General features: G+C 43.2%; 1 protein-coding gene across 2 annotated transcripts; it reads right to left on the bottom strand.

Annotated features, from left to right (window-relative positions):
• Window positions 1–2,915: 2,915 nt before the first annotated feature.
• Window positions 2,916–8,527, bottom strand: KRR1 (KRR1 small subunit processome component homolog). 2 transcript variants are annotated; one of them, XM_084293088.1, is made up of 10 exons: window positions 8,437–8,527; window positions 7,959–8,134; window positions 7,319–7,453; window positions 6,966–7,091; window positions 6,787–6,870; window positions 5,993–6,049; window positions 5,493–5,663; window positions 5,249–5,326; window positions 5,040–5,133; window positions 2,916–3,536 (listed from the first exon to the last, which is right to left on the bottom strand). In XM_084293088.1, the coding sequence occupies exons 1-10, from the start codon at window positions 8,498–8,500 to the stop codon at window positions 3,394–3,396; spliced, it is 1,128 nt and encodes a 375-aa protein (XP_084149214.1). In that variant the 5' UTR covers window positions 8,501–8,527; the 3' UTR covers window positions 2,916–3,393. The 2 variants fall into 2 exon arrangements, with proteins under 2 accessions (XP_084149214.1, XP_084149213.1); XM_084293087.1 differs by having other exon boundaries at window positions 7,959–8,137; window positions 8,437–8,525.
• Window positions 8,528–11,858: the final 3,331 nt, after the last annotated feature.

The raw sequence follows: 11,858 nt of genomic DNA, 5'->3' as shown, positions 1-11,858 counted from the left end.
CCATAACAAGATTAAACACAATGTGCAACACTTTCATCCCGTGACAACAGTAAGGCAAGACTCACAGAAATCTGTTAAGTTTTACTGTAGTTTTACTGAGACGATGCAAAATCCACATAGATGCCTGAGCTGTGGGTCCAAGATTCAAGAAGCACACTTTCATGGAAGTACACATACGTATTTTAAGGTCAGGCTGCCACCAAGCTGTAATACTTTTTCCTGCACTGCTATTCAGGTAGCCATGCAGTTAGCTGACTCAGTTGGAAAACACTCTTCTTGTCAGGTATTTTAAGCCAAATCAGGTTCATATAATCATAGAAGAATGGAGTATCTGAGTTAGAAGGGACCCACAAGGATCACTGAGTCCAACTCCTGGGTCCCCGAAGGACCACACCAAAAAAATAAACAAATAAAATCAGACCATGTGTCTGAGAAAGTTGTCCAAATGCTTCTTGAATTCTGGCAGACTCGGTGCCATGACCACCACCCTGAGGAACCTGCCCCAGTGCCCAACCATCCTCCAGGTGCAGATCCTTTTCCTAACACCCAGCCTGAACCAGGCCTGTCACAGCTTCAAGTCATTCCCTCAGGTCCTAAAAAGGTTATTTCAGGTTTCTGAAATGAAATGCCAACCTGCAAGGCCAGACAGCCATTAGTATCATGGAATCAGCCCTAAAGTTGCTAATTTTAACCTTTTAAACAGCAAACAGGGAGCTGCTATCTGCATAGGCTGTCTGCAGTGAAAAGGGGCCTCATTCAGTCCAGCTTGTAACTGAGGACTCTCCCTCCCCTAGTACGTTCAGGCTTCTTCCCTGGCTATCACCCAACTCTTCCTTACAGGCTTCTGTCTCTGAAGATTGATCTCTTGAAGCACTTATTTGTGGGATCACAGTGTGAGAACAGCCATTTAAACTGAAGCATTGCAATGTCTCCTGGGGTAGCCCATGCCTTGCTGAAGTTGGTCCTTTTGCTGCATGAGAGGTCTGAACTACCTGACTGAGACTGAACTCAGGTCTCCCCTTTACACAGTTAACTGCTACACACCCATTAGCTTTCCTAAAAGCTTTTCGTACTGCTGGTATGACTAAACATATTAGCTTCCTATAATTTCTGAGATAGGTGTATGTGATTGAATTACCATTTTCTCACTGAAGCATCTGCTGAACTAGTATTTTCCTGACTGATTTTCTAAGCAATTAAACTGCCATTTGTGAATGATGGGTTACCTTAAAAGACTGAGAGTCTTCCCCAAGAAATAAGTTTCAAGAAGTGATCACACAACTGAAAGGCTGTATTGGGCTTATGTGGTAAGGGGTAAGGGTGTGGTAGCATGGGGCTGCAGGATGGCCTCTGTGAGCAGAGCCCAGCAGCTGCCCCATGTCAGATCAGAGACAGCTCCAGACAGCTCCAAAAGGGACCCACTGCTGGCCAGAGCTGAGTCAGTGAGCAACGCTGGTTGTGCCTCTGGGAGAGCAGAGTTAAGAAATGGAAAAAACCCTGTGCATCAGGAGTGAAAATCAACCCTGCAGTCCCCCAGGTGAGTGCAGCAGGAGGGGCTCCAGGCACGCAGCAGCAGTTCCCCTGCAGCCTGTGCAGGGAGAGGCCCCTGGTGGAGCAGGCTGTCCCCCCTGCAGTCCATGGGTCCCACATGGAGCAGATCTCCACACTGCAGCCCGTGGAGAGGAGCCCACACAGGAGCAGGGGGTCTGGGAGGAGCTGCCGCCCACCCATGGGGGACCCATGCTGGAACAGTTTGCTCTTGGGGAATGGACCCCATGGTATGGAGCCATGTGGGAGCAGTTCTTGGAGAGCTGCTGCCTGTAGGCAGCCCATGTGGGATCAGTTTGGGAAGGACGGCATCCCATGGGAGGGACCCCATGTGGAGCAGGGGCAGAAAGTGACCATCAAGAAGCAGCGGAGACAGTGTTAGGGACTGACCACAGCCTCCATTCCCTTGTTCTGCTTGTGGGGAGGAGGTAGCAGATGGTGGATGGGTAGGGAAGGTGTTTTTTGTTTTGTTTTTAGTTTCTTACTGCTACTGATAAATAAAAGTTATTAGTTTCCCAACACTGAGTCTGTTTTGCCCATGACAATAATTGTTGAGTGATGTCGCTGTCCTTATCTCAGTCTCTGAGTCTTTTCTGTTGCATTTTCTCCCTGTTTCCCATTGAGGAAGGGGAATGGGAGAGCAGTTGAGGTGCCATTCAGTAAGGCTAATGTCCACTACCTTAAAGAGATCATGCTAGATCTTTCTCAGTGCACATGCATACTGACTTTTTAGCATGTATTCTAAATTCTTATTTATTCATGCAGCAAAGGAAATCCCTATGCTCTCACTTCCTAATTTCAAATAAAAGGTCACTAACCTAAAGGCAGTGAGTTGCAATGTTCTAGCATAACCATCTCTACCAAACATACTGACCGATTTCACAGGCATGAAAGTGGTCTAGCACTACCACTGACTGCTACATTTGCTTCTTTAATCTCAGATGTATCAACTAAGGAACATCTGCTCTTCTGGTGAACTTTGTTTCATCACACTTTGCATTTCTAGGTAACAAAAAACCTCTACACTTCCTTCAAAAAAGGGAAGGAGCTAAAAAAAAAAAAAAAAAAAAAAAAAAAAAAGGAACTAAATTTCTCACTTTCTTGTAAGAAATAAATAATATATTTAAAGAAAGGTAACAACACTCTATGCTTTCTCTGCAGCATATTTTATGTGGAAAGTCACTTGCTTTGTATCACAGTCTGTCTAAAACACTCTTCAGGATAATGCTAATAAGTCGCAATTTATTAATGGCATTCAACTATATTTAGGATTGTCTAATCTTCATATGAAGCTGTGAGCTTGCTTCCTGGAAAACAAGACCTAGACTTTGCCATAGATGAACAACTAAATGATTTAAGAACAAAAGGATTTAAGAACAAGTTTATTACCACCAAGACAAGACATAAAAAAAATAGCTTTTACAGAAACAAAAGCATAATATTGTAATAAATTCTGTCATTTTCCTAATCTTATCTGGTAGTCTTTCACAGAAGTATTACCTTAAACTCCTACTGAGTTCTCTCAATGTTTAACATTCTGCATCATACTCCTAAATGTTTCTATTATGAAACATTCTCTTTCGGCAGATGGATATTACCCAAACACTGTCTTACTTCCTCAAACAATACAGCAGAGAAAATTTTCTACACCAACCCTGACAATTTTGCACAGTCGCATTAGGTCCATTAGTTAAAATGTGCTTATGAAAAGAGAATGATCTTTTTATCTTGTATTTTCTTGTCCATGCAAGAAATGGCGAGAAATGGTTTACTCCAAGTCTCGGGTCTTCCAAGTGTGAAAACGTTCATTAATGTAGGAGAAAAGTGAGCATCTCAAGTGGTGAATTACTTCTTTTTCTTTTTTTTCTTTTCATCTGCTGCCATTTTTAATTTGACTTCTTCCATAGGAAGTGCTCCTAATTTCTTCTTCTTTGCATTCTTTACTTTTTCCTTGATGGCTTCAATATCAATTTTTTTCTCAGTGGAAGCTACACGGTAAAAAACACAAGGATAACAGATGTGAATTTTACTTTTCTAACTTTTAACAGTCTATGAGATGACTTTATACGTATCCACGGTAAACTGCATCACGTGGCATTGGTTAGGACTCATTTTATACTCACTAATGACTATAAACTATTGTAATTTTTGTTGAAATTAGCATTATACATAAACCTCTTTCAGTGGAATTCAAAGGAAAACAGTCATATAAAAAATCCTACACATCTGCATTTGAACACAGATACCATACACTGCATACATACAAATTATCATCGCTCACTCATCAGACCACAACTGTACTCCACCAAAATTAAAATGGACATGCTCTCTTGGACATATGTCTATGGCCTAGTTAGTCTCGCATAAAAAGAAGTTTTTGATTATTCAGTTCTTGGCTGCATAATTATTCATGGCATTTTATCTTTCTGCATGTAACTGTACCATCCTCATACTCCTCCCCCGGTCATCCATTAACGACCACTGTTGGAAACAGGATGTGGAAGTGCTGGTTGGTGGGGATATGACAAAGCCTTTTGATCTGACCCCCTCATGAAAACCTTCCTAAGACACTTCTACAGACAGTGTCAGAGTACTTAAGAATCTTAATAGTGAGCAACACGAATAAACTAGTCTCCGTTCATCTAGGTCACCGCATTTTCTCTTTTGGGCAGCAGTCATGAGTTTGGGTCTAACTATCCTGTCTCACATAGTTAATTCCTACATCCAGCTGTGATTATCAGGTGTCCTTTTTGAATCTCAGTTTTTCTCTGTGTACAAACTACTGCTGTCGTTTATCCTTGGAAGACTGAAGGATTTCAGTTCAAAACACACATCAGCTGAAAGAGCACAGTATGTGAGATACAGTGCAGTCAGTCACAAGATTACTGAAAATTTACTGCCATCACAAAAAAGTGTTGTATGTACATAGTGCATCTAATACAGTGAATAAATATATGCTACAAGCAATGAATCCAGGAAACTAAAGACTTTTTTCTCTACTGTGTAAAAAACAATCTCAGACAAGTTCTCACTCTGCCTATGTTACAGTTTTAATTTTTGATAATACTATTTGTCCTATCTTATACCAATACTTACTCGTGGCATAGGTTTTAAGATACATATTGCTTATGGGTTTCTTTTTCTTAAAAAATAGCTAGCATTCAACTGCAAAAGTTACGGCAGCTTCACTACAAGTCTGAAAGATTGATACAGTTGAAAGAATCAATTGAGACAGCTACCCCAGTATTTTCACCTGGAAAATGCTCTAGAGAGAACTGTCTTTTAACAGATACAGAGTTACAGGCTGAATAATCTTTGTACTGTCTCTAGCAACTCTACCCATGGATTTAGCTGCTAGAATTATTTTTTTTCCAGCACGACCTTTCTCATTTCCTATGGCTGTAACTCCACATAATTACTTAGGCTAGGAATGAACAGTAACAGGTTTTAGAATACGGAAAAAAAAAAAAAGAAAAAAAAAAACAGGTTACCTTTCTTTGCTTTCACAACTGGCTTTTCCTTTGGTGGGATAAAAGCTTTATTTCTTTCTTCTTGTCTTTTCTTGACTGCTTCTGCTTGCTTTGCCTAAAGTTAACGAAAAAAAAAGTCAGGTGTCAGTGCAGAGCAGGGCAAAAGGGACAGAAAGCAGAAAGTGACTGATTTCTGGCTTTAACTTAATAGTGGGTTGTAACAACTTTACCTTTATCTCTTCCACTCGCTTTCGTTTCTTCTGGCTTTCTTTCAAGAAGTATTCGCCACTTGCCAATTCCTTATCAATCTGCACAAGAAAAGTACTGACAAGCGTTAGAAAATTATGTATTATAAGCTAGATATATACTACCAGATAATCAGAACTTGACAGAAACGGCCTGCCAACTTCTTATCAAGAACAGGATTTCAAATCATGCTTTACTCCTACATAATCAAATAAAGTTTCAGCTGACCTTGCTTTCTGGCTGTGGAGGTGGGAATGGTGTGTACTCCTTCTTAATATTTTTCTTCTTTGGCTCCTTGCGTTTCTTCAAGTTCTTCCGCTTGAACTTCGGCAAAAATCTTTCCCAATTTTGTGACCTCAGTTCAGGATCTTTTGATAATTCCCGTTTGATCATCAAAGTCTTTGGTAGATTTAGAATATCACAAAGAAGTTATTAAAACAATAGAATCACAGTAGCACCCAAGAGCTTCAAACTACAGGCTTTACCAAACTTTCTTACATTGAATACCCTACACCTCAACGTTCAATTTCTCCCTGCATTGAGAGTTGAGAGATTTAATTATGACCAGAGAAAATGGAGAGATAAATATGTCTCAAGATGGGGAGAGTTTAAGGGAGCAGATATCAAGCAAACAATCAAAGGGAAGACACGTAATTACTCGCATACAGCTCTATGAGAAAGACATAGTACTTCTTTGTAAACAAAGGTGCACATTGGAGCATACTAACCTTAATGTTATAGATTGGATGTATGTTTTTCATCGTATCCAGAACAACTTTTCTAACCTGTATTTAATAGAAAAGAAAACAAACAGAAGACTCAGCATATGTTTCGTAGTCTGATCAATTAGAATACACGGTACACTAAGTTTCTTCAAAATGAATCACAGAAAATCCTCTCCCTCACTCCCCAAACAAAACAAAACAAAAGCAGATAGACTGAAAAAGCTAACAACTGGAAGGCACAGCACGTCACAAGTATCATCAGCTATACTGTCAGGTTTCCAGGACACTTCAGTATGACCTCCAAGCACTACTTTCTTGCTACCATGGATGTTAGGGTGTTCTTTGCTTTTAACAAGCATTCCTTCCCTACATAATTACTAAAAATATATTAGATGTTCCTCCAAGTTATGTATCATTAACAGTGCAGTATTTTCACTTACACCTCTTAACTATGAAAATTCTGTATTGTAGGCAATGGGAGCAAAAGCCAAACACACAGAAGTAGACATGTGTTACTCATATGCAAAGTCATCCCTTCCATACCTTTGCTAAACCTTGCTTTAAAACAACAACAAAAAATATTTTATAAGTACTTCCTTATTTCCAAGACAGAAAGGTCCCACACAGCAACAAAATTCATGAGCTGAGACTATGAGCACTCATGTAAATGTACCTTACTAACGCATAGCTGACAAGTCAGGGGGCTAACTCTTGAGGTTGCCAAATTCTGCCTGTAGTCCACCCCAGAGCTGGGCACAGAAGTGTGCTACACAAACTGCACTTTGGCCTCTCCTTACCTCTTTCAGCCCACTAAAAGGTCCAAGTGCTGAGACAGTGTTGCCTTGGACCATAATATAACAGTTGGTTAACAGCTCCAGGGCCTACAACAACAGATAGAATGGAGTCAGTGTAAGATGAAGATCTGACACAAATTTGGGTCTAAGATTTTTACGGTTACTATGCCTATCAGAAATACCTTCAGAGTAGATCCTTTTGGCCCAAGAAGTCGTCCTCTTCTTTTTATAAAACTTTCTCTTTTTCTCACCAGAGATCCTATTTTAATGATGTCACACGCAACATCATCCTGAAGGATGCGAACTGCCTGAAGATACAAGCAGAAGGTAGTAACATCTGAATACGAAGGTATTATTCATGGGAATCAAGAGAATACTGTTGTTTATTTTTCCTGTCTTCACTGGCAGATATATTTACTTTTAAAATACATTTCAAATTCCTTGATGCCACTTGAAAATTCCACATTCTGAAAATGTACTATTTTATAAGTATTACTATGTGACCTGATACGATCTTCCTGGATTTAATACATACCTGTTCAAACGGAACACTTCTGGCTAGAAGTTTTATTAAATCTCGAGCCCTGATGATTGCATACGGATCAAAAGTCTTCTTAGTAGTAGTGACAGTCATGCTTCCTTCAATTAGATCCAGTGTTGCATTCACATACTGCAACATTTGGGAGGAAAAAAACAAAACAAAACAAAAAAAAACAAACAGTAAATTGATCTCTAAATAAGAATCTCATAATAGTATGAAGTTAAGAAACATAACACTAGACACTTCTTCAAAACTCTTAGACTGACTCTCAGCTTAAGAAAATTCGGAAAGGAAAGGGAAAGAGAAATAGACTGATAGATGATGTGGAGCACAAGGTTTGAAACACCACCTCTCTCATCTTGTTCCACCCAGGTGCAACAAAGTTGTCAGCTTATGGATGGTGATGACACTTGCTGCTGCAATAGGCTTTACTGACGTCTATAAAGAATTATATATCTGGCTACAGGGACCTCTGTATAATTTTAATTCCAATGCAAAAACGACACCATAAGTCCTAAGTGCAAGTGTATAGAAGCATACACACGCAACATCAGAAAAGCAAGGTGGGCTATTTTGATCAACATAACACCTACATATCCTAAATAACAAAATGTTATTACAAAAGCATTCATACATGCTCACTCAAAGCTTTCTGCACCAGCGGCCAGCACTCCTTCAGGTAAGCCTCTCTGTACTTGGGGAACAACGTTGCAAAACTGCTCTCCTCCAGCAGCCCTCTGGGGTTGTCTTCCCTTGTAAAAGCCGGCTCCTTCCACCCATCTGGCACGGTGAGGAGCTCAGATTCATCAACTGCTATAGATTAATGAAAGAAAAAAAAAAAAAAAAAAAAAAGATGTTTTTGTTTCTCCTCTTTCACCAATGCTTATTACACCCCCTCCGCGTTTAACTACACAAATAACCGAGCGCAGGGACGCGGCTGCTGCTCAGCACCGTGCTGCGCACCGCTCCTGGCCTCACCGGAGTTACCGGATTAACCCGCTTAGGCAAAATAAATACAAAAAGTTCCCCAGGCGAGCCAGGCCCGGCAGAGGGGACACTACAGCAGCAGCCGCCCGTGCCGCCTCCACCTTCGCCCCCCGCTCCTCGCCCACCTTCGGCCGCCTTCTTCTTGCCGGGGCGCCGCGGCCTCGTCCCGGCCGCCTCGGGAGCCGCCATGCCGGGCTGCCCGCCGCCACCTTCCGCTCTGCGACGGAACCGCGGCCGCACTGTGTGCCGGGAGCTGTAGTCCCCTGCCCGCCTCTAAATCCTTTTTTTTTTTTTTTTTTAATGTCCCCGCTAGGTGGCACTGGGGCGCTGCACAAAGCCCCATGCGGTGTGGTGGAGGAGCGGAGGAGGCGAATCGGTTCTCTCATGTCCCAATGTCACAGCACCACGAGGGTGGAAGAGACCTCCCAGTTCACCCCGTCCCACCGCCCCCTACCCCCAGGATCACCCACCCCAAAGTGCAGCCCACCCCAAAAAATGGCAGGTGTGGGTTGTGCAAGGGCTGTGCTGGCCGTGGGCATCGGCTTCTTGAACTGGGAAGACCACAGAAGGGCAGGAAGGTGGCGAGCCGTGGGCAGGGGGAACACAAAGGCAAATTGAGGCAATGGGGAGCCCAACGTTGAGGTGTGGGGAGGAGGCAGCACCACCAAGGCTGTGGGATCTCTGCCACGTTGCTCTGACTGGCTACGAACAGGAATGAGTGCAATTTTGAGGCTCTCTGGTGAAATACACCTTATTTTCCCCCAATTCACAGGCCTCTTGGGCAGCATGCCCGCTGCGGGTACGTCTGTCTCCAAGGAAATGGGAACAGAGCATCCCTGTTGCTCGCCGGCTTGAAATATAAAACAATAATACTGCTTGCTCAGCCCAGGCTCAATGGGAGGATGAAAGGATGTCACAGTACGGGGAAGAAAACCCAGCCTTTTGAGGGCTTGCCCACTGTGAGAGGAAACTTTCCCTTGGCTCTGCCATGGAAGGGGACAAGGGACCGGTGCCTGGTGGGACCCAGCTTCTCCCACACAAAGGGCAGACGTGGTGCAGCACTGCACTGAAGTGTGGCTTTGCCCAGTTGAGACAGGTCTGCTAAAAATAATAGGAATCGCAGGCAGTTGCGCTAACAGACTTGGAAGCTGTGACTCAGGAAGGTCCCTCAGGTCCCCTCCTGTCTGATTCTTTGAAGGAGACAGTAATTTCTCAGCCTGCCTCGTACCTCGGGGTCTGTAGTCTGGTCGGATATGGGGAAGCCACTTCCCTAATTCCTGACACAGATGGGATGCTCCCGCAGACCCCTCTGCTGCTCCAGGCTGCCTGCTTGGGCTCCAGATGACAACATATTTATAGCATTTTTATTAGTCACTGCTCAGATGCAATAACCAGCCACAGCGTGTCTGGCGGGGTGAGGAGGTGGGGACAGCTGCCTGGGGACCGGGGCTGCTGCAGGGAGCTCCGGCTGTGCTGCGGTGGGACAACACGTTTCCTGAGAGTAGCTTTCACTGGCAGCATGGAGCTTGTACCACGTTCCCCATGTGTGAAGCAGAGACCTGGGTGCAAAAAGCTCTGAAAGGCTCTTTTGAGTTCAGAGGTCTCAGTCAAGCAAGACCCCTACGCCTGCTGAATGGTTGCTGGGCTTTGGGGGCACCCGGGCCAGCTCTGTACATGTATATATATGTGTATGTGCACACATTGTTTCCCTGATAAAAGCAAAGCAAACGAATGAAACAGCACAGCCGCACAGCCTCCCTTAAATGCACTTCAGGCTGTATGATAAAAAGGGCAGAGCGCTGCCGTTAGGCTGAAGGTGCCTCTTTATTATGCAGCAAAGTAATTATTTCCCTGTCAGTAGATAGGACTCCAGCCACTTGGCACTTTCTTACATGCCATTTTCAAATCCAAAAGAGCAACTTGGGATTTTGTGATAATTCAAGCAATCAGATGAGCTCATGCACATGGCATTCATTCACTAGAAACGCCACACAGATCCCATTCAGCCTCAGTACTCGTAAATCCATGTGACACTTTTATCTATTTATAAACTTTTAACAGCAGGTTATGATTGTTATGCAAGCCATTTTCCAGGGATTAATAAGCAGCTTGTGTTGATGGCAGCGAGAAGGGCCATTAACTGCTCTGGGATGGTCATTAATCTGTAGTAAATGCTCAGCATCTGGATCGTTTCTGCGTAATTAAATAATCAATACTGCCTTTTGATTCAAATAACTGGAGAATTGTATTTCAAATTTATCTTGGCTAAGGGTGTTCTTAATTCTTTTAGTTCACAGCAGGGCAGGAAACAGCCACATGGGTAAATGAGAGCTACTCTGGGTGTGACCGGGTCTTAAATCATCAGCTTTTCCATACAAAACATCCCAACTGATCAAAACATTGTTCAAACCAACTACCAAAACATATTAACTGGACTAGATGCTGAAAAAAAGGTCTCAAATTTGTTGTCCTTTTTGCGTTAGTATCGAGGTCTTTCATTATTTGAATAAAATTATGACTCCAAGTGACCCAATGCTCAGAGGTAGACTGGCAGAACAAAAATAGTCAAACAGAAACCTCCCTGCCCAGCCATCTCTAGAAAAGTCCCTTGGATTCACTCCTTATCCTGCTGCCATGACCTCTGCACCCTCGGACTGGCGTGGCTGTGCTCCTTGGTTCTCTTTCCTCTCCTCGCTTTCTCTCACTGGGGTGTAAGTCACTTCTCTGGTTTTGTTTAATTCTCGTCTTTGCTGCTGAATGCAGTGATCTGCAGAGGTGCTGACAGATAAAAGTGACAGTGCCCACTGCAAACCACGCTGCCACCGTGCTGCTGCCAGCTCTGTGGAGAGCTGGGGAAATGCCTGGGGAGGTAGAGGTCATCACAGCTGGCAGGCTGTAAGTGGGAGAGGAAAACATGACTTTCAGAAGAGAGAAGGAGACTTAGTGTATCATCTCGGGATCATATGCTAATTCCCATTCTTCTGAGCTATCTTTTCACCAATCCGCACCTTGGCATAAGGACATGGTGAACAAATAACAGCTCACCTTCACTGCTGGTGGGGTTGAAGCCGAGAAAAAAGCAAGCACTCACACAGTCAGATATCTATTCATATTTTGAGGCTGGGAAGACAAGAGGAAGATTTTGCAAGAAATGGAGAGGAATATCACTGACTCAGTAACAGAGCGTTCAGATGTAGCTAGCACTTGCAAAGTTAGGCATGAAGAGATAAGGGAAAGGGGACGGTGGTCATCATAAATTCAGCTCAGCTAAGAGCTAGCTGAGTTTACAAGAGCAGGGGCTTCCCTTTAAAAGAGAGAGAGCAGAAATAGAACACATGCTGAACCCTGAAGAGGAACAAGGAGGGAGAAGATGAGAGGACTGCACACCATAAGAGCATCTGAAAGGGTTAGCTGGAAAACCACAGCAAAGACAATTTGGTGCAGAAGGAAGAACCCAGGACAAGAAGGAAGAAACGGCAGATAAAAAATAAAGTCGACAGATTTGTCTGTGGAAAACCTTGCTGCAATAAAATTGCTGTCACCAAGA

The sequence above is a fragment of the Netta rufina genome, assembly GCF_964035555.1.
Source record: "Netta rufina genome assembly, chromosome: 1".
NCBI classification, from domain to species: Eukaryota; Metazoa; Chordata; class Aves; order Anseriformes; family Anatidae; genus Netta; species Netta rufina.
Note: the sequence above shows the minus strand (reverse complement) of the source record. Positions and strands in the feature narration are given on the sequence as shown.

Excerpts from the sequence above, each read along its gene's own strand:
- KRR1 (XM_084293087.1), bottom strand. The coding sequence starts at position 8,500 with ATGGCGGCTCCCGAGGCGGCCGGGACGAGGCCGCGGCGCCCCGGCAAG. Across the intron at positions 6,050-6,786 it reads CTTTTAGTGGGCTGAAAGAG|GTTAGAAAAGTTGTTCTGGA; the intron begins GTAAGGAGAGGC and ends TATTAAATACAG. Across the intron at positions 3,537-5,039 it reads AGTTGTGAAAGCAAAGAAAG|CTTCCACTGAGAAAAAAATT; the intron begins GTAACCTGTTTT and ends TTTACCGTGTAG.